Here is a 22,209-nt window from a genome sequence, read left to right as displayed (position 1 = left end):
GACGGCGAATTAGGTAATTGTACCCGATTGACTTTCCCCATAGTTGGATGATAAGCGTTCTGCGCCACGGTCTCCTAATTCTTATCTTCTCCTCCTTTGATAGTCTGATCTTAGGGCATTCTGGGTTGTCTTGTTCTTCGGAGCCTTCATCGTCACTGGTGTCATCATCCCCTCCTTCTAGGTCATCTTTCTTGTATGTCATGAATTTCCTTAGGCTTAGTTTATAACTCGCTGGTAGTGGTGGGTTCAAGAACTCCGGCTGTCTGTTTTCGCCTGGGGAGTTCATCGCTTCTGGGTCCAAATTCGCGGTGAAGTTCCTATTTGTCGGTGCTGTCGTCTCCGGAGTATCGTCCTCGCGTGGTGTGTTAACCGGTGTTTCTATCTGGTCTCGAGTTCTTTTTGTCTTTTTAGCCACTCTTGCACTTGCACTTGCTTCTGGGACCTCCGGCGACCGATTGATCGCCGTCGCATCGGCATCAACAGAGAGCGTTTCCATTCTTTACTTACTGAACGCTTAACATTATATAGCAATTTTCTATTACACCACCTAAAAGTTATCACACCTATTAAATAAATAGTGTAAATAGCAATTAGGGTGGTGCAAATAGAATTCCCCTATTTTTATATATGACATTGTAATGTTCGTAATTTTGAAATTTTTGAAATTTGTGCAGAATTTTTTTTCCCTTCCTACATTATTGCTAGTTTCAACATTTAATTTTCTTGATGTTTTTTTTTTCTTAAACAAATTCTAGTATTACATTCCAGAGGATCATCAAGAAAAGGAGCACGGAAAAGTTCTCTGGATTGCCCTATGTCATGACTTTGCTCAATTGCCTGCTTTGTGCTTGGTAAATTCAATTCTTTCAACACTTCATTCTATTTTTCACTTAAAGACTTACTTCTTTGTTTATCAACACTAAATTAAACATATTCACGTAATGACTTTTGGTATTAATTTTTTGCATTAAGAAGTTATAGTTTTAATTAATTTGTTGTTACCTCAAACAATTCATATAACCTCATTTTAGATAAAAGTCACACTAGGTATTAAATAACCACATTTTACTTTTAGAATATTATTTTTACACACACGTACATATGTGTGTGGTTTCGTTTTCTTTTGTTAATGTCTAATTTATCCTTAATTAATACTCCGTAGTTTATTTTAGTTGTGTATTATAAATGTATTATTATACAATAATACTACCAACTCAAAGAATGTGGTTGAGTGGAAGGGACACGTCAATCTTTAACCAAATGTTAAAGGCTTGATCCTTGACTCTGGGTATGGAGTAGTCCTTTATTCCATCCAAAATGTAGGGAAATTATTGCAATGCTTAATATAAGTACTTTGTATTAAAATTTTTGATTTTAGATAGTTAAATAATAATAATAATAATAATAATAATAATAATAATAATAATAATAATAATAATAATAATAATAATAATAATAATAATAATAAAATAACAGAAAAAATAGACATAAATGAAAGATACAATTTTCATTGACGCTTATTAGTTTTTACATTATTATTATTTGGTATGCGATAATGACAGGTACGGGTTGCCTTTTGTGTCGCCTAACAACATACTTATGACAACAATTGATGGAATCGGAACGGTAATTGAGTTAGCATTTGTGGTCACATTTATAGTATTTGCGCCAAAGAATGAAAAGAAAAAAACGGGAGCACTCCTTATTTTAGTGGTCGGAATATTCGTTGTTGTTGCGCTTCTTTCGATACTTGTTTTCCATGGGAGAATCAGACAGCTCTTTTGCGGTTTCGCTGCCTTAATCTCCACTGCCATTATGTTCTTCTCGCCTCTATCAGTCATTGTAAGCTCTTCTCATCTTCCCCTTTCTCAACCTTATAAATTACTAGTCATTTTTTGTGCTGCACTTCATTATTATTATTAGAGTAAATTTCAGGAATTGTCCCTTGATTATTGATCTCAATTATTATTTTTTATCTTTGGATTATCAATTGGACTATAAATGGTCTCTAGTATTGATTTTTACCAATTTTCGTCTTTAACTTTTTTTTTCGAATGCTTCGTCTTTAACTTTTAATTTAACTATAAATGGTTCCTTGACTATTGATTTTTTCCAAATTTGGTCTTCTAATTAAATATCATTTTAATAAACATTAAATTTAAGGGTAGTAATTTAAGAATTTTAGTTCTTCACAATGATAAACTTAATGTATTAAATTTATGAACTCAATTTGTTCATCTCAACAACAAGCTAATTTTTACATTATTATTCTTAAATTTACTAGTTATTAAATAGATATTTAACTGAATGAACAAATTTGAAACAAAATCAATAGTCAATGGATCATTTATGTTCATATTGAAAGTTGGCAAAAACATGGTTGCAAAAATCGCGCCTAGGCGGCTGCCGGCCGCCGCGAGGAAGGCCGGAATCGGCCTCCTCTGCTGCCGGCCGCCTAGACCGCCCCCCAGCCGGCCGGTTCGGCGAGTTTTTTATTTTTTATTTTTAATTTTAATTTTTTTTGTGCGTTGTAAAGTTGGAAAAGTTTGGGAAGTCATAACTTTTTATGTATTTAGATGGTTTAAACAATCTTTTGAACACTTTTACAACCACTTACGTAAATAGTTTGTAAGAAATAACTATGGAAACCTTATGTGTTATTACTAAATTTTTAAAAATTTTAATTTTTAACTAAAAACAAAAAAAAAAAAAATCGGCGCCTATGCGCCCCCTTGGCGTCTAGGGGGCGCCTAACGTTTTTTGCAACATTGGGTAAAAATCAATAGTCAAAGGACAATTTATGGTCCAATTGAAAGTCAAATGATACAAATTGACAAATATCAATAGTCAATGGACCATTCCTGAAATTTACTCTTATTATTACTATTATAGCTAGGATTCCTAGGAAAATGATAATTGAGTAAACTCCAATGAAGTAAAACTCATGTCATATGTCTAGATTTTATTGGAGAAAGATGAAAAGAAACATATAAAAACTATGACTCACATTTTTATGAATGAACCAAAGTTTGGAAAATTATCATTTTGGTCAATCAAATTTTTTCAAATTGTTAATGTAGTCCTTAGTTTGCAATTTCAACTAACTTATCATCGAATTGTTTTAAATTTCATCAATTAAACCATTGTAGGATCAAATTGCCAAAATTTTCAAAATGGGGAAATCACCATTTTAGTCACTCGAAAGGGTTCAATCGGCAAAATTTTAAACAATTCGAGAATCAAACTAATTGAAATTGAAAGCGAGAGACTATATTGAGAGTTGGGAAACAATTGAGAGATCAAAATAATGATTTTTTCATTAAAGTATGACATGTAAACAGAGAGTATAAAATAGAATAAAAAGTAAGAATATCTATCTTTAGTATTACTAATTTTTATTTGTTTTGCTTATTCTACTCTATACAGTTTCATTGATTAACTATATATACTTCAAGTATATCAACCTACTAAATACTAATCTAAAAACTAATAAGTCTAAAAACTAATAAGTGTGAGTGAAGGTCATATCCTTCATTTATGTCCCTTTTTTTTTGTTACGTTTTTGTTTTGTTTTTTTTTTTTTTTTAATACATTATGCTATAAGAGTTGTACTATACATTATATATTTCTAACAAATATAGTCATACCGTTATAACTTCCATTATCTTTTCTACTATTATTACCATGCACATGCATCCACCATATATTTTCTAATCTTCTTCAATAATAATAATAATAATAATAATAATAATAATAATAATAATAATAATAATAATAATAATAATAATAATAATAATAATAATAATAATATACACATTATATATTGAAATTATACATTAGTTATTTTCTAAAATATAAATATCAAATTTATAAAAATGTTTTACATTATTATTATTATTATTATTATTATTATTATTATTATTATTATTATTATTATTATTTACAAAAATATAAATATTTAAGATCTAAATAAATTTAAAATTTTAATATAAATTATTTTTTTGACGAGTTAATATAAATTACTAATATTAGGCATTTATTTTTGTGCGTTGCACATAAAAATACTAGTAAAATAATAATCATTTCTAAAAGTATGTTTGGCTCTAGGCATGTTGCACACGGCGCAAAAAATTAGGTGTCCAAATTCTATTGAACAGCTTTATTATTATATTGTGGATAGTTCACATAAGTGATGTGAACTACAAATAAAAAGTACATTATTTTTTTTATATAAAATATATTATTTAAAAGTATATTATTTAAATATTAAATTATATTATTTGAAAGTATATTATTTAAATATTAAATTAATTAAGTTATTTATTATATAACCGTGAAAATAAAATAAAAATATAATATTTATGAAAAAATTTATTTCAAATTATAAATATTTTTTTAATAAAATATACATCTAAAATTTCACGTAAAAAGTGAAAAATCATCAATCTAACTTTTATCTCAATTATTTTAAATTAATAATATTATATGAACAAATACTACAATATAATAAAGTCAGTAGCTTTCAAAAAAAAATTAATAATATTAAAAAAAACAATTAAGTGTTAAGTATTTTAATAACATCCATACAAAATTACATATTATACAAAAAAAAAAAAAAACATGTATTTAAAATTTTAAATTCAAAAAACATGTAGTTAGAGTTTTAGAATCCTATACTAAGATTATGAATGTATTGTAAGAAAAAAAAAAAAAAACCAAAATACCTACAAATCATATTATTATAAAGCTGTAGCTTGGGCTTGGTTCATAGGTTAGACACAAGAAATGAAAATAAAAGTCATACACATTGTTTGGTCAATAACTTTTTAAAACACATGTATATGATTTGATTATCCCTATAATTACAAAACACATGGTCTATTTTAAATAAGATATCATTCAATTAATTTAGCATTATCCTTTCTCATTTCATCGCCTCCGTATTTCATTGCATCCTCACTCATGTTTCCTAGCTCACTTCATTGTCACTCTTAAGATCAAATGCCTTAATTTTTTTTATTTTTTTTGTTTTTGTATTTTTAAAATCATTTTTTCCGATTATAAGATAATATATAACCAAACATTAATATTGGTAATCATTCTAATTCCACTATACTACCAAACATGCACAATACTTTCACCAAAACCCATTTCAGTTACCAAGTATTTGATTCGTATTTCAATTCCGATTCTCATGTTTGAACCAAATACACCCTTAATTTTACTTTTTCTATGCTTTGACACAAATGAGTTGCCATCAACACAGGTGCGTATGAGAAATCAATTATAATGTAAGATTGTTCATTATTAATAATCTTCTTAATGCGGTTTTATTTATCTCTCATGTGTAGTTTATGAACTATTATACAATGCATACCATCGATAATGATTACAGGTTTCTCATGTCACCCAAAAAAAAAAACACCTAGCTAGACTGCCTGAGATTTTAAGGTGGAAATAAGAAATAAGCCAGCCTAATTTATTAAAAAAATTTAATATATAGCTTTTCAGTATAGCCACAGGAGGATAATTATTTGTCATCATGTATGTTAATTATTATGATAGAACATTATATTTGAACATTTTAAAGTGAAATGAACATTCTTTTAGGAAAACAAACAATTAGTAGTTTGATCTTCATGAAAATTTGACGAGTGCAGAGGGTTGTGATGAAGACAAAGAGTGTAGAGTTCATGCCATTCCTCTTGACTTTCTCCATGTTCCTATGTGGCACTGCTTGGCTCATTTTTGGCCTCCTTGAGAGGGACCCTTTTGTTTATGTAAGCTACCACTTCCGAATCTATTAATAAATATACATTTATATATACGAGAAAATTGTAATTTATGTCACTCAGATATAGATTAATTATAAATGTCACCTTTCAATTCTAAGTGGTATATATAAATGTTGCCTCTGAATTGTCAAAATGTGTCCCCATATATTGTAATTTATGTTCTTCAGGAGAGTCAACATTTATACCACTTAGAATTGAGGAGTGATATTTATAAATAGCTTATACTTGAGGACATAAATTATAACCTATATAATATTTTCCTTCATCTAATTAATTACATGTTACTCATATTTGTATGATAATAAAGGTACCAAATGGCATTGGATGTGGTGTCGGAGTATTGCAATTGATACTATATGCAATCTATTGTGAGAAGACAATATTCATGACCATCAAGAGATCTTTTTCCCAAGAGATGATCCAAAACAATGCCATGCCCCAACAGGAGAAGAAGCAATCAAGCATCCTGTCATCAAAATATGATGAACCAGTCTAGTGTGTGTCTATATATATATAGGAAAATCAATGTTATTGTGCTTTCTAGTATATGTCTCTAAACAATGCAAAATCAAGCAATTGAACCAAAAGTGACATGTTTACCTATTAGTTTCTGACGTGGAAGTTACCAAATTAAAAAAATAAATTTTAAAATTTTATTTTAATAATTTAAATACATAAATTTAAAAAAAAAACATTTGGCTTCGTCTCTGGCATGGAGTGATGGAGATGAAGAGCTCTTCGTCCCCAACAACCTGGAAACAAAATGCTCTTCGTCCCCATCAGCTTGGAGACGAAGCCACAATTTTATGTGTACCATTGTAGAAATACATACAAAAAATATTAATACCGTAATGACCTAAATTATTTCTAATAATACAAAAGCATAATTAAAACATTAAGTCTTGTTCTAAATAATTAAAATAAGATTAATTAATAAAAAAAAAACTTAACCTAGGTTTGTTAAAAAAATGTAAGAAAATAATTTTCAAGATTCCATATTTGTAATCTTTGATGCTTAACTTTGAATGTTATGTATTTAGTTTGGCTAATTAATTGACCAAAGTTTATGTTAAATTTTATATTGTATAGTTTTTAATACTGTCTAACATATTCATAGTATATATTCAACAATTATTCCAACTTTGATTGGGAGCGGGTTCGAACCTAAGATCTTCCACTTATTTCTTATGAAAATCAATAAGGGTCTGTTTGGAAACCCGGAAAATGACTTCTGGAAATCATTTTCCGGGTTTTTGGTGTTTGGGAAGGCTGAAAATAAAATGGTCAAAGGAAAATGCTAGTTAGTCAATGGAAAATGAGGGCTAAAATCTGGAAAATGACTTCCCCTTTTTTTTGGCGGAAGTCATTTTCCATCTTCCAATCAACACACGCTCAAACCTTCTTCTCCCAAAATATGACTTCACCATTTCAGATTTTTTTTTTCAACCTTCTTCACTGGTTTCCCCACCAAAAACCAGTTTGGTTTCCGGTGGGGAAACCAGTGTGCAGTCACTGGTTTCCGACGGGAAACCAGTGACTGCACTGGTTTCCGATTGCCGATCGGAAACCAGTGACCCACTGGTTTTCGATCGGAAAACCAGTGAGACTGGTTTCCGATCGGAAACTAGTGAATTGGTTTTCCGCATCGGAAACCAGATCTGGTTTCCGATGCGGAAAACCAGTTCCGAAATCAGATGCAATTTTTTTTTTATTTTTTATTTTTTATGTCAAATCATGTTGCTGTTATTTTTTTTTACTGATTATATAATAAAATGATTTTGTTTAATTTGTGAATTTTAATTTTCAAGACTTTATTTATGCATTTATGTTTTTTCTAATATGTAATTGTGATTTCAAATTGTCATAATCGGTATATAATAATTAAAATGTTTTAGTATTTCATTTTGTTCATTTTCTGAAAAATGAACCAAACACCAAAAGACATTTTTCCATCATTTTCTGAAAAATGAACCAAACACCAAAAGACAGTTTTCCATTGTGCAGCCAAACACAGGAAAGGAAAATGACTTTTGGAAAATGACTCATTTTCCAGAAGTCATTTTCCGGGTTTCCAAACAGACCCTAAGTTAAGAATTGAATAATAAATAGTTAATTGAATATTCCGTTACTAATAGAATACGGAGGTATTTAAAAAAAGTAAGTGATATAAAATACGGTAAAATAGGAAAAATAATTTTAAAAATACTAAAATTAAAATAATATGAACCATTCATTTCAACAAAAAATTGGACCAACATTTTTTAGTTCCCGTGAGAACCAGCATTCCTATGAGTGCATAAGAACTAATCACATCCATTAAAAAAATAGATATATGGATGAGATTAATTGGAGAGATTTAAAACGTGTGTGTGCATATTAGGCATTGTGATGTGTACATATTAACCATGTGTCGTGTGCAACATATGGACAATATAATATACACAAATAATAAAGCCTAATATACATACGCGCGATTTTAATCTCTCAATTAATCTCATCTATAGATCTATTTTTCAAATAGATGACATTGGTTCTCATGGACTCATGGGGAGGGGATTCTCATGGAATTGCATCCCTATGGTTGAATTCAAGTGAGAACATTCCCTTAAATAGAAACGACTAAGAACTAATCTAGTGCATCCATTATTAATTTGACTTTCAATGGTTAAGATGATTTTAATATTTAATCAGCATATTAAAAACAACTAATAAGTAATAACCAAGGTTACTATTGTTTTTAAAAAAATAACCAAGGTTACTATTGTAAATTTCATGATCCATAAAAACAAATAATAATAATTTATGCTGATCTTTTCCATGATTTTAGGTGTCCATAAGGAAGGAGACTTAGGTTGTTGTGAATCAACTATGATACTGAAACGAGAGAGAAAACACACGAGAAAGAAACTAACGTCACCAAAAGTAGACGCTGCCAGTATATAGTAACCATGGACCCCGGAGATACGCTTTTCTTTCCAATGCTAAAACGCAAACCCTAATTATATTTTGAGTAATACTACATGTATTCTCACATTGTACTCCATTTTTTTACTCCATGCTTACATATCACCTTTTGATTCATTCAAAGCAAGGTGGGCCACAGTTGTTATTACTTTCTTTTCATCTTCCTCCAATAAAATTAGAACATGTGGCGGGAGTTTTACTCCCTTGGAGTACATATATCATTTTCCTTATATTTTAAAACAGGTCCGTGTGAACTTACGTAAATTCCCGTGTGCAAGTCCATAAACCACACATGTCCAACGCACGGCGACCGCAGTGCACATAACGGGTACGCCTACTGCGTGCACGTGTAATTCGTGAGAAAATCGGACCGCGATGAGTCGTATGGTAACATGGGGTGGCGGACTGGCGGGAGCACTATCACAGAATAGAATCCTTGCAAACCTGTAACAAAGGAAGACGACTAATGGATTTAATTAACCCGGGGTTGCCCAAATTACTAAAACCGATTAAGAACGCAAATAGGAAATAGATAGGTAAAATGATGTTCGGGACCATATATGGTATTAGATAACGATTGTCAAGCTATTACAAGGAGAATGTAATGTTATTATAGTGGTAGTTTAGGACAAAGTTACTAGAAACAGATAAGAGATGTCTTAACGGGACAAAGGGCAGGTCTTTTATACATCCCGAACCTCCTAACTGCCCCTCTAAGGGCAGGTCTTTTGACCGTGCCCGGTTCGGAGAAAGGCTTGCACACCAACCGTCCGAGGCCTCGTGCTGAGGCCTCATGCTGAGGCAGCCCGGGTTGAGCGCGAGGCTCAACCCCGAGGCTCGAGATCTGCTCGGATCCTCCGCGCTCCGTCTTCTCGGGTCGGTTTGGCTCTACTCGTAATTATCCATCATTAGTCTCCCACTCTTCGAGTTGTGAGTAGTCGTCAGCGAAGGAGAGTAAATGTTCCGACCCGTGCGCCCAAAATTCCGACCCCATAAATCCGCATCCGAGACCCTCTTGTTCACGTGCAAAAAATATTTAATCGCGATAATGTTGGAGTTCTATCGCGAATATGACTTCTTCATCTGGTAGGACTCCAATAAATAGTGGTAGATTCCCAATATGTTTCATTTATCTTCCCTATAAATACCTCAAAAGTCCACCCATCACATCCATCACCTCTCACCACTCCCCATCCTTTCCTCGTTTCTCTCCCTCATTTTAGAATTTCGAATTTCCCCCTTGTCCTTCTCTTCCCTTCTCTATATAAACACTCATCCTCCCATTCATTCTTCTCACCACCAAAACAATTCCCCTTCTCTCCTCTCTTCTACTCACGAGCCGAGCTACGCCGCGCCCTCCCAAGCCGAGCCCTTTCCACGAGCCCCTAGCCCGAGCATGGTAAACTTCCTCCTACCTCTTTTCCCACTTTTTCGCACGTTTTTTTTCGTTTTCGGCCGAACACCCCCCCCCCCCCCTCACTTTCCTCGTTTGCCTTATATTTTTGCATGCATTCTTCTTCCAGTTCTTTAGACGATCTTTTGGATTCCTTAGACACCTAGGACCTCCTTATGGACCCCACTAACGATACCCCCTCTGCTTTTGCCGCACACTCCCCTTCCATGGAGGTCACCACACCATATGTGAGCCTTTAGATGCCCCCCCCCCCCCCCCACCGCCTCTTATGGCCGACCCCGATTCCGCTCCTTTCGAAGATCCACCTTGTATATCGGGCTAGAAACACTCGTTCCTTCCACTACCTTGTCTGAGACCTCTGAACAAGAATTCGAGGAGGCCAAGAGCTACGCGGGCACGATTGCCAAGATCCGTCTACCTTCCCCAGGGGGAATATTACGACGCCCCCCGAACCTCACTTCTTTGGTGTCCACGTGCAATCCCTACATCTTGGATTCCGCTTCCCCATACACCTGTTCATGATAGATTTCCTCAACCATTATGGGGTAAGCCTGGGACAACTAGTCCCCAATGCCCATTATCTGCTTTTTGCTTTTCTCCTTCGATGCTAGGCCATCAATTTGAAACCCTACCTGGAAGTCTTTCAAAGCCTCTTCCAAGTTATCGAGTCCTCGGGCTACACGAGTAAGGTTATGTAGCTATTGCTGCTCGGGCCAATATGAAGGTGTTCCATGACATTAACCAAACCAATAGGGATTGGAAGCCACACTTCGTCTTTATCTCTATAGGCTCTCCTCGCCCCTTCCTTTCTAGGAATACCCGCTTCCTACGACACAGGGTTCCCCCCAAGACGGCTCCTTTGGCGCAGGATGTTCACAACTTTCGGGGTGAGTTAGGGGAGATCGTTATCGGAGACATGATCACTAAGGAAAACATGCAGAGTTTGGGCTTCATACAGGGACCTCCACTGCTGCCCTGTATACGCCCCCGGCATTTACACGCCTCCAGGTCCGATTCACGACACGTGATTGAGTTGAGTGAGTCTGACGAGACTGAGCATTCCTCGGGGTCATCGACCGAGGCCTTTGCCGAACTCTCTCCCAGTTCCGTCGCCAGCCCCTCCCGCGCCTCCTCTAGATGTTTCTTCATTCTCCCCTACTGGACCACCAACTATTTAGATTACTTGCATGCTTACTTGGACTTACTTTGATTGCAATGGATCATCTAGCATAGCCTTGTTTCGTGAGCGCCTCGATCGTGTTGTGGAGCGCGCCCCCACGGCTAAGAGACAGAGAGTCCCTGCGCGTACCCGAGCCCCTCTTGCTGGGCCGAGCCGTCTTCCTGCGGAGACTAGAGCATGGTCAAGCTGACCTCTTGCATCAGTGGCACCTCCCCCGCCTCCTCCAACAGAATCCGTGCGCCACCTACCCTGCGTCGTCTATAACGCGCTTCGCGACTTTCAAACTTCTCTTGAGGTACGCTTTCCTTCTTATGCTTTCGATTTTGATTTGTGCACCCGTCTTTACTATTCTGATGCCCCCCCCCCCCTGGTGCTGCCTGCAGGGTTAGGCCACGACATCCGAGGCCCGTGCTGAGGTGGCCCTTCGAGCCTTAGAGGATGATAAAAGATGGGCTAGAGAGGCGGGCCGTGCTTTGGAGGCGAAGACTAGTCACGCCAACAACACCCTCAAGACTTTGGAGGCGGAGAGGGAGAGACACGCCAATGAGCTTACACATGTCATCCCTACCTATAGGAGGTCCGAAGATTTCGTTCAGGATGCTGAGGCGTACGTCCGGGAGCGCATCAATGAGATAGTGGCCTCTTGGCTTGCTAGTGACGCCGACAAGGAGAATGTGGCAAAGGAGAGCGTTTTGGCTTGCTAGCTGGGCAAGTATGTGATGCAGCAAGACATCTATAGCACCTTGCGCCAAAAGGGTGATGCCTTCAACCCAGAAATATTAGAATTGTCGGCACAGATGGAAAATCCCAAACCGGACATGCCTGCGACGGGCACCACGAGGAGTGGAAAGGTCGCTGCCGCTGCGTCTTTCTCTTTGTTGCCCCTGGATAGTGATGATGAGTCAGGTGCGATGGTTTCCTCTTCTAGGGCTATCTTGCCTACCCTGCTAAGCATCCATCTCCCCGACGTGCCAGAAGACTTGACGATGGTGACCACAGCTGTTGCACCCACCACCGAGCTCCAGCCTGCTTCTACACCGAATCTTAATGAGAAGACTTGGGATATTTAGTTTTTGTTCCCTTCATGGCTTATGTACTTAGACTTTGCCGTAGTAGGACACTGAAGTCTTGCATATTGCGAACTTTTCTTATGGTTAGACAATGAACTTTTTGCATCCCACACTTTTATCTCTCGTTAGTACCTGTATAGAAATGAAACTTGTTCGCGAGACAAATGCGAGCTCTCGGCTGAGGTGTCGATTAGAAACCGCGACCCACGGTTCGGTGATGACCTCGGCATGTTCACCCGCTCCGAGGGTCAAAATGTGACCTAGGCCGAGGTACACCTCGGCTGAGAGGTCAGTAAGGGGCCTCGGTGTGGCCTCTCAGCCGAGGGGTCCAAACGGGCCTCGGCCACAAGGTCGGCACAAGACCTCGGCTTGATGCCGCGCTCTTGGCTGTGTCCGGCTTAGCCGTTTTGCAACCTGCCACTATCAAGCACGGGGCTTGAACCTGGTTCGGGATTCGGACCCCCGCACCATGGGTTATGTAACACCCCTAATTTTTTAAACATTTAAAAGCTTATATAAATAACGCAATCTATCGTTAAACATCCAAACAGTGCATAAACTATTCGTGAGAGTCAGGGTGCTATGACACACCTAGGTTTGAGAACCTAGGTGCACAGGCTAAACTAACCAATACATAAAATCCATAAGTTCAAAACACAAGCCAAGGCACGTAGGCCATCATCAGCACCAATACTAACTAAGCTAACGTTACAAGTCCAGCTAGCGCACTCCTTAGCTACTGATCATCACATGAAAAACATGTCGTAGCAACTGTCAGCGAATAATGCCGAGTAACCCACTCCCACACGTTAAGTAAAATAAGTATAAATATAGGAAATCATTTTGAGACTGGAATACATATATAATCCTGAGCAACTCTAGCTTTAAAACCATGATCAAGATTCGAGACACCATCAATAAGGCAACATTTCGAATATTATAGAGATACTAGCATGCATCCTACGTTTGCAAGGCATAATAGGCACGTAAGCTCATAAATAGCAATTAAAGGCAACAATGAGATCCAATGACAATCAATTAGCAAGTAATCATCAAAGCACACAATCCATCTTCCAACCTTATACCAAATTCCAACCTTTACTCCTCTCCATCCTTATATCAGTTCCAACCTGTACCTGTAGGCCACCCTTATATCACCTCCCTTATTCCTCCGGAGCACACATGCCCCACACCGAAACCACCAACAAGTTGACCAACATGGTAGCACCGAAGTGCCATTCGCATGATCCGTGCCTATAGCACTATAATCAAGGGGTCAGCGCATATACCTCTAACATGGCACCACAGTGCTTATACCCTGACCCAAGCCTTTAGCCAGCAAGTCTAAGGGGTGGTACATGCCTTTAGCACGATAATCGAGCACTCGTTGTGCTATTCACCAACAATTCATCTCCACTAATCACAATCTCATTATCATCGATCTCAACCATCATTGTGTAATGATCACAATACCCATCATCATTCAATCAATCAATCATACAATCATACAATCAACAATAACAATCAAGGTACAATAACAAACGACACATGATACATACAAATTCCTAGAACGATACTCAAAACATCATACGAGACTCATAAACATCAAACGGGGTTAAACGGGACACGGGGAAAAATAGCCCATCGCACCACCACATTCTAGCAGGTGGAAGACTACCCGCCGGTGGGTAGCCAAGTTTCCAGCGGGTGCCCGGCGGGCAGTCGATTGCCCGCCGGCCGCCCGCTGGAATCGGGCAGTCAGGACCGCGGGTAGGTGGTGGGGGTTCGCTTCCCCCACCTACCCTCCCACCCTCCACTAGTACGAAGGTAAATATTCGATTCGGTGTTCGTTCGTGTAACCCAAAACCATGTCCAAACACATTCCAACACGTATCAACAACAACACGGATTCGATTAACAAAGATTGAACCAAGGGTCATTCCAATTACATTCTAACACGATTCCTAAACACGCCAAGACTCGTCATCAATCACATAACGGTTCAGGAGCATCCAGAACCTCAAGAACATCAAGAAATCCATATGCAAAGCCCTAAAGACAAGTCCTAGACTAGAATCAACACCCGAGCATGCATAAACACACCCAAGAACATCACAACACGAGATTCACGATATAAACCATAGGGACAAGCTCTAGATATAATTAAATACAAGATCAAACCAATAAACACATAGGGTCATCAAGAATATCAAGAATAGCAATAATTCACCATATAAACCTAAAGACAAGCTCTAACAAGATATACATACAAAATCACACATTCAATCAACCAACGGAGCCAATCAATAAACAATAGCAAGGAAAATAGGTTTTGTAAGACATGGGTTACCTCTTAGCCCTTAATCAAATTCCCTTGGCTACTAAGGTTCTTCTGTAAGATCTCCTCCCAATTGGTTCTTCCTAGGCTCGGTAGGGGGAATTCCTTTGCTAGATTACCTGAGGGAATATTTCGGGTGGCAGAGCTATTCGTGGTAGGGTTTCTAAATACTTTCTAATCCCCTATATATAGATTCAGGAATCCTAACTAGAATCGGAATAGTAAAGGCCCACTTTCCCTATTCCTGACAGGATTAAAGCTGTGCTAGGGATAAGGGTCCATGGTCCATTGTGAACCATATCAATTAATTAAAGAAATTCTAGTCCAATTAAATCCTTTTTAATTATACATTAACGAAAATAATTCCATAATTAATCCGGATTTGGAGGGCGTAACACGGGGTGTTACAGGTTAGCTCGATTTTTTTTTTTTTTTTTTTTTTTTTTGGTTTTTTAATGGATGTAGAGGTGTAGCTATATGGTCAAGGGTACCCCTTGGGGTTATATGCTCTTCTATCGGGGTGGTGCGCGAGGTCAGACCTTGCGTTTCCCTTAGGGTACTAGCTTTCCAACCTGGGTCATTGACCCCTTGGCCGTTGAGCTCTTTCGTCGGGGTTGTGCGCGAAGTCAGACTTCATGTCCCCCTTAGGGTACCAGCTTTCCGACTTGGGTCATTGACCCCTTGACCATTGAGCTCTTTCATCGGGGTGGTGCGCGAAGTCGGACCTCGTGTCCCCCTTAGGCCACCAGCTTTCTGACCTGGGTCCTTGACCCCTTGGCCATTGAGCTCTTCTGTCGGTGTGGTGCGCGAGATCGGGCCTCGCGCCCCTCTTTAGGGTGCGTTTGGAGGGGTCGGGTGGGTACCTCCCTGTCTCTCCCATAGAAATAATGAAAATGAGCCATGACGAAATTTTTATTAATTTTATTCAGCTGAAGGGAATGGACCACTTTTGACGGGTACATTATTGAAAATATTTCACCAAGTGCTGGGCATTTCATACTCTTGTTATCGCCTTCCCTTTTGGGTTTTGGAGTTTGTTACTACCTGGGTGAACCACGGCTGTCACAATGTAAGGGCCCTCCCACTTCTTCGCGAATTTGCCCCCAGCCTGGGATTAGCTCGCCTCCTGCCTTTGGAACACATAGTCGCCGACATGAAAGGAGCAGGGGCGGACCCGTTTGTCGTGGTATGTTTTGGCCTACCATTGGTAATTTTTGGGTTTGATCAGGGTCGCTTCCCTCTTGTCATCTACCAGGTAGAGGTCTGCCTAATGACGCGCCTCGTTGAGGTCCGGGTCGTACTCTTGGGCTCGGCGAGAGGGTATGACCACCTCCGCTGGGGCACGGTCCTCGAATCCATAACAGAGGCCAGGGGGTGGTACGATATGCCCATAGGATGGCGTCTAATCCTTCCACCCAGGCTCATTCGGCTTATTCGAGGTTCTTTTTTAGGCCATCCACGATGGTGCAGTTCGCGTTCTCCACCTGCTTGTTAGCTTGCGGGTAGGCGGCGACGATGCGGCTGTGCGTGATGTGCCACTCTGTGCAAAACTTTTCGTACTCTTACCCCTCAAATTGGTGTCCGTTATCAGTGATGACCTGTATCAGGACTCCGAAGCGGCGCAAAAAATTTTTTGTAGCTGGTGATGATTGCTAACTGTTCAGCCTCTACCCACTTGTGAAGTAGTCTATCGCCATTATAAAGTATTTTCGTTTGCTCGAGCCCATGGGTAGGGCTCCCACTATGTCGACCACCCCATCTTGAGAATGGGATCACCGAGCTGATAGGGGTGTAGTTCGTGGCGGGTCGCCCCGGGCCATTCTGGAAGTGTTGGTAGGTCCTGCACCCCCGAGCGTAGTTCGCACATGCCTTGGCCATGCCAGGACAGAAATACCCTTGTAAGATAGCCCTCGGAGCCATGGTATAGGCCCCTGGAGAGCTTAACAGGTCTCTTCATGTATCTCTTCCATGAACGATCTTGCCTCTTCGGGATGCAAGCTGTGTAACAGGGTGCTGTTATAGGACCTCTTGTAAAGTATGTTGTTGATGACTAAATAGGTTGGGGAACGCCTCTTCGCGAGCTTTGCCTCGACCTCGTCTGCGGGTAATGCTCCTGTTCTCTTGTACTCCTTGCGGTGTTCCAACCAGTAGGGAGGTCGGGTTTGCACGGGGAGGACCAGGTAGGCCTCCAAAATTGACCGCTTGAGGTCTTCTATCTGAGCTATCTTGGAGATGTGTTCTGGGGCCTATTGGGTGAGCTTGGATAACATGTCTGCGTCTACATTTTGCTCCCGTGATACCTGCAAAACTTCATAATTGATCAATTGCCCTAACAATCGTAGGACCATGTCTCGGTACCGTCTCATCCTTTCTTCGTTGGCCTCGAATTCCCCCGTGACCTATCCCACCACGAGTCGGTAGTCACACCGGATTTTGACCTTTTTGGCTCTCATGTTTAGCTCGAGCCGGAGTCTTCCTAGGAGCACCTCGTGTTCGGCTTCGTTATTGGAAAACTTGAAGTCGAAGCGGAGGGCGTAATAGGCTGGGAACCCTTCTGGGGTGATAAGGACGACTCCTCCTCCCCAGCCTTTGGTGCTCGAGGACCCATCTATTGAGAGGGTCCACCACTCATCCTCTTCGTCTCGGGCTTATTCTGTGGACTCCCGGGCAGTGCACTCGACTATAAAGTCCGCAAGTGCATACCCCTTGATAGCCGGTCTGGGATTGAAATGGATATCGAACTGGCTCAGGCGCATAGACCACTTGACCAACCTACTGGACGACCCCGAGGCCCTCAACTTCGTGTCTAGGGGTTGGTTGGTGAGCACATGTATGGGATGGGCTTGGAAATAGTGATTGAGCTTTTTAGCAGAAGCTTCTACCGCAAATATGGCCTTCTCGACGAGTGTGTACCTAATATCGGCCCCCCGTAGAGGTCAGCTCACATAGTAGACGGGTCACTGAACCCCCTCATCGTCCCGGACCAACACGGAGCTTACCGCGACCTGTGAGATACCCAAGTACATGTACATGACCTCCCCCTTGACAGGTTTGGCCAAGGTGGGGGGGGGGGGGGGGGGGAAGAGACATCAGGTACATTTTGAGGTCCTCAAAAGCTTTTTGGTATTCAGAGGACCATTCGAAACCTTTAGACCTCTTGAGCACCCAAAGAAAGGTAGAGACCTCTCGGCTGACTTGGAGAGGAATCGACCCAGGACTGCCAGCCGCCCATTGAGGTGTTGGACCTCCCGGAGGGACCTAGGAGGTTCCATGTCCAGGATGGCGTTGACCTTCTTAGGGTTGGGCTCTATGCCCATCTTAAAGACCATGTACCCTAAAAACTTTCCCCCGTGTACCCCGAAGGTGCATTTCTTGGGGTTCCACCTCAAGTTAAAGCGTTTCATTATCGAAAATACATCGGCTAGGTCGTCCACATGGGGGTTGGTTTCGGGGCTCTTGACTATCATGTCGTCGACGTAGGTCTGAACACCTTTGCTATTATCCGGGTGTATGTAGCCCCCAAATTTTTGAGCCCAAACGCCATGACCCTGTAGTAGTATTCCCCCTCAAGCGTGGTGAAAGCCGTCTTCTCCTCGTCGTCCTCATGCATGAAAATTTGATGGTATCCTTTGGAGGCGTATAAGAAACTCATTAGGGGCGCATCCTGTCGTTTCGTCCACTAGCTAGTCGCTTGGGCACGGGGAAGGGGTCCATAGGGCAGGACTTGCTGAGGTCGATGTAGTCCACACACATCCTTTAGGTGGGCGGCTTGGGGGCGAGGATCACGTTGGCGAGCCACTCCGGGTACAGGACCTCTTGTATTTGCCCTATCTACAGGAGGGTGTCGACCTCCATTTTCACAAACTCTCTCCTCTCAGCGGAGAGGTATCTTTTGCATTGTTGCACTGGTTTGGTTGTGGGGTCTACAGCCAGTTTGTGTGTGATTACCTCCCCGGCTATGGCCCAGTATGTCATCAGGACCCCACGCGAACACCTCTTTGTAGCTTCAAATGGTGTTGACGATCTGAGCTCGGAACTCAGCTAGGAGTCCGACCCCCACCTTCACGACCGTGTCAAGTCGACTGAGGTCTAGGACGACCTCCTCTATCACCACCACGGGCTCGGCCCCCACTGTAAATCCTTCTTACCTATCTGGCGGAATTACCTGTAGGTAGCAGTTGCGGCTCACCTTCTGGTCTCCCCGGGCGACCCAGGCCCCGTTGGCGTTGGAAACTTGAGGCACAGGTGCTCCATTGAAATCACGCATCTGAGGTTCTCTTGGGCGGGTCGGCCGAATATTATGTTATGGGCGCAGGCGCGCAACTGATTTTAACGACCACGAACTCCACCTCACATCTCTTATCATAGGGTGGGGTGCCTATCTCCACCTCTAGGTCGATCGACCCCTCCGTCTCGATAGAGTCCCCTCGTGAACCCGAATTGGGGGGTCCTCACTTGTTCCAATTATTTCTTGGAGAGGCTTAATTAACTGTGTAAATGTGTCATAGTACATGATGTTTACCGAGCTGCCTGTGTCGACGAGCACCCGGTACACAACCACGTTCTTGATGTCGACCTTGATTACCAAGGCGTCACAGTGGGGGAGGGGGCCATTCGGCAGATCAGCGTTAGTGAAGGTGATGGGCTCTCTCCTCAGCTTCTTCTCATGCGGTGCCCGTACGACCTCCCCCACGTACAGACCTATTGCCCATTTCTTCCGCTCGGCCGGTGTGTCTCCCCCCTTGGATCCCCCAAAACTGACATAGATGGCATGTTTCTTTTGGGATTGGGGGTTCTCTAACTCCTTTTCCTCCTCATTGGTAAGTTGGCCGAGCTCTTTCTTGCGCGGTGCCGAGGTGGATGGCAAGGAGCCACCCCCTTTGTTTCATAGGTTGCCTTGACTCTGGCCCTGGCTTTGCCCGGGTCTCTTTATGAATTTACCTAAGTAGCCCATTTGGATGAGCTCCTCGATCTGCCGCTTGAGGAGGATGCATGCGTCTGTGTCATGCCCCTTCCGCCGGTGGAACCTAGAGTACTTGTTGGGGTCCCCCTTCGGTGATATCTTCATACATTCCTCCCTTGGGTATTCTACGACTCTTTGGCCCTCCGCATGGGCTAGGATGGTTCTTACAAGCTGTGTGGGCCCCTCGGCAAACTCACGTCGGTACGGCTGTGGCGTCCTACGCTCCTCCTAGGGTGCCTTATCTTTTCGGCTTCTCTCATCCTCCTCCTTCGTCTTCTCGGGGATTTCAACGTCAACAAACCTCGCTTCCTGTCCATCAGCTTGGTATAGATCATGGGGGGATACCAGATGAGGTCCTAGTAGAAGGCACCAGATCTCAAATTGTTCCTGAAGATCAGCATGGCCGACTTGCCGTCGAAATTGGCGACCCCCATGGCCTCGTTCCTCTACTTGCCGAGGTACTCGGCTAATGACTCCGAGCTCTTTTGCTTAAGGTAACATAGGTCAGTTGTGACACCCCGTAAATCTAACCCTTAATTGAGATTAATTGAGGAATTAATCCTATTTCTCCTTGGATACTTTCCTTCTAAAAATCCTGAAATTTAATAGTCGAGGGACTAGAATTTGACTAGTTTCCTTAGTCAACCATGTGTACATTTTTCCTTATGCTTTGTACCTCAACCCTTTTGTCTTCCTAACTTTAGTAAGGGTAAAGTTGACCTTTCACACATGTTTTTATGCTCAAGTTTTTCCTAGCAAGACACTTCACTCATTTCCCTTACTAGCCAAATCATAAACACTCCACCTTCCCTCTAAAGAAATCTTGGCTTGCTCTTCAAGCTAAAAGAAGAACCATTTACCCTTGCAAAGTTTCATCCAAAGATTCCACCTTTCTACCTCCCTAACATAGGAAAGTGTAAGATCTAAAGTTATTTAGTTAGCTTTAAGGTGTCTTTATCTTATTTTGGTGTTTTCTTTGTGGTTTGGTTGTGTAAGAAATCTTTGGTGAGAAAGAGCTTCAAGGAGAGGCCTAGGAGTGCGAGAAGTAAGAGGTTTTTGGTTTTCAAAGGTAACCCATGCTATACAAAACCTATTTTCTATTGCTATGAATGATTATTGGCTTCTATTTGATGATTCTTGGGGTATTTGTGAGATTTGATGCATGATCTTGTGATAATGCATGTTTAGAGCTTGTATTTAGGGTTCTTGAATGCCTTTCTTTGAGCTATTCTTGGGTTCAAGTCATATCTTTGTTGTATGTGAGGTTTTGGGTGTTTTGGACTTGAACTTGTCCTTGGAGATGAATTTCTCCGAAGGGAAAAATTGGTGTATCGGGATGTATCCCAGGGGCGGAACGGCGGGCAGTGGCCTACCCACCGCCCCACCCGCGGGGAACGCAGTCTTAAGGGGTTGTACCCCGCGGGCAGAACCACGGGTGATGGCCTATCCGTGGCCCCACCCGCGGGGAACGTTGGTGGTGATGTCGGGGAGTTGTTTTCCCCGTGGTTCTTTCCTTTGGTATTTGATGTTTTGACCTCCCGTTGTTGGATTGTTGAGTTTTTGAGAGTCTTCTTGATGTTTCGTATGTCTAGAATGATGTTTTAGGAATCCATGTTAGGATTTGGTGTCTTGAATCGTGCTAAGGGTCCAACCTTGTGATTCATTGGACTAATATGAGTCTTGAAGGTTCGTTGGAACGTTTTACCCGTTGAAGGAGCATGCTAGTTTTGATGTTGATATGCCAGTATGTATGGTTTGTTCTTTCTTGTTGAGGATTGGCAACTCGTATTGCCAATCATGTTGGTATTGGATTGTAGTCCATTGTTGTTGAGTATTACTTCATGTCTTTATTGAAATCGCTTGGCTGATTCTTATGGTGTGATCTTGTACAAATCGTTATACCCTTTGTTGATACTTGATTGGGCTATTGATGAGCCTTAATCTTCTTGATGATGACTATGTGTGAATATGAATGAGATTGGTGGTTTTGTTACTTGAGCTTTGCTCACAAGATCGATGGTATGTTACTATGAATTTAATGGTACCCTCGTGTACAGAGAAATCGGCAGTATATTGATTGGTGGTGTGATTGGTGGGGGACGACAGTCCCAGGAGGGAGAAGGTTGGACTCGGTGTACAGGGTAGCACTCGAAGGTACAGGTTGGAACTGTGATAAGGCCGGGGGTAGCCATAAGGGTGGTACTAAGGTATAAGGTTGGAACGTGAAACTTGTCATTATATGATCGTTGTATTTCCTGCTTATGAGCATGTCAATGACGAACTCTACCTTGTGGATGGTAGGTTGCATCTAGAGTTGTGGTTTTCACTTGTTGATTGTGGTCTATATTGCTTTGTTGAAGTTGTTGGTCTTGATCTTTATTGAGAGTGTGATATGTTGATTGTTGTCTCATCTCTTGGTTTTCAAATGCTATATACTGTACTCCTCAGTTTCAAACGGTTTTGACTATATCTATGTATATATATT

At 40.9% G+C, this 22,209-nt stretch overlaps 1 protein-coding gene and 1 long non-coding RNA gene across 2 annotated transcripts in view; one reads left to right on the top strand and one right to left on the bottom strand.

The window, feature by feature from the left end:
- The window catches only part of LOC109184835 (bidirectional sugar transporter SWEET1-like), a 19,123-nt gene extending 12,814 nt beyond the window's left edge, over window positions 1-6,309 (top strand). The window contains exons 3-6 of the mRNA XM_019334884.1: window positions 756-851; window positions 1,563-1,842; window positions 5,661-5,780; window positions 6,103-6,309. Of these exons, the coding sequence (XP_019190429.1) occupies window positions 756-851; window positions 1,563-1,842; window positions 5,661-5,780; window positions 6,103-6,291 (685 nt within the window). The 3' untranslated portion in view covers window positions 6,292-6,309. The remainder of the gene's footprint in view (window positions 1-755; window positions 852-1,562; window positions 1,843-5,660; window positions 5,781-6,102) is intronic.
- LOC109184839 lies at window positions 6,204-22,209 on the bottom strand. Its single transcript, XR_002054893.1, has 3 exons — window positions 22,190-22,209; window positions 21,947-21,952; window positions 6,204-6,298 (listed from the first exon to the last, which is right to left on the bottom strand). It is a non-coding gene; the product is annotated as an uncharacterized LOC109184839 (long non-coding RNA).

Source organism: Ipomoea nil, unplaced genomic scaffold, assembly GCF_001879475.1.
Source record: "Ipomoea nil cultivar Tokyo-kokei standard unplaced genomic scaffold, Asagao_1.1 scaffold1286, whole genome shotgun sequence".
NCBI classification, from domain to species: domain Eukaryota; kingdom Viridiplantae; phylum Streptophyta; class Magnoliopsida; order Solanales; family Convolvulaceae; genus Ipomoea; species Ipomoea nil.
The sequence above is the reverse complement of the archived record's forward strand: the minus strand, read 5'-3'. Positions and strand labels throughout refer to the sequence as shown.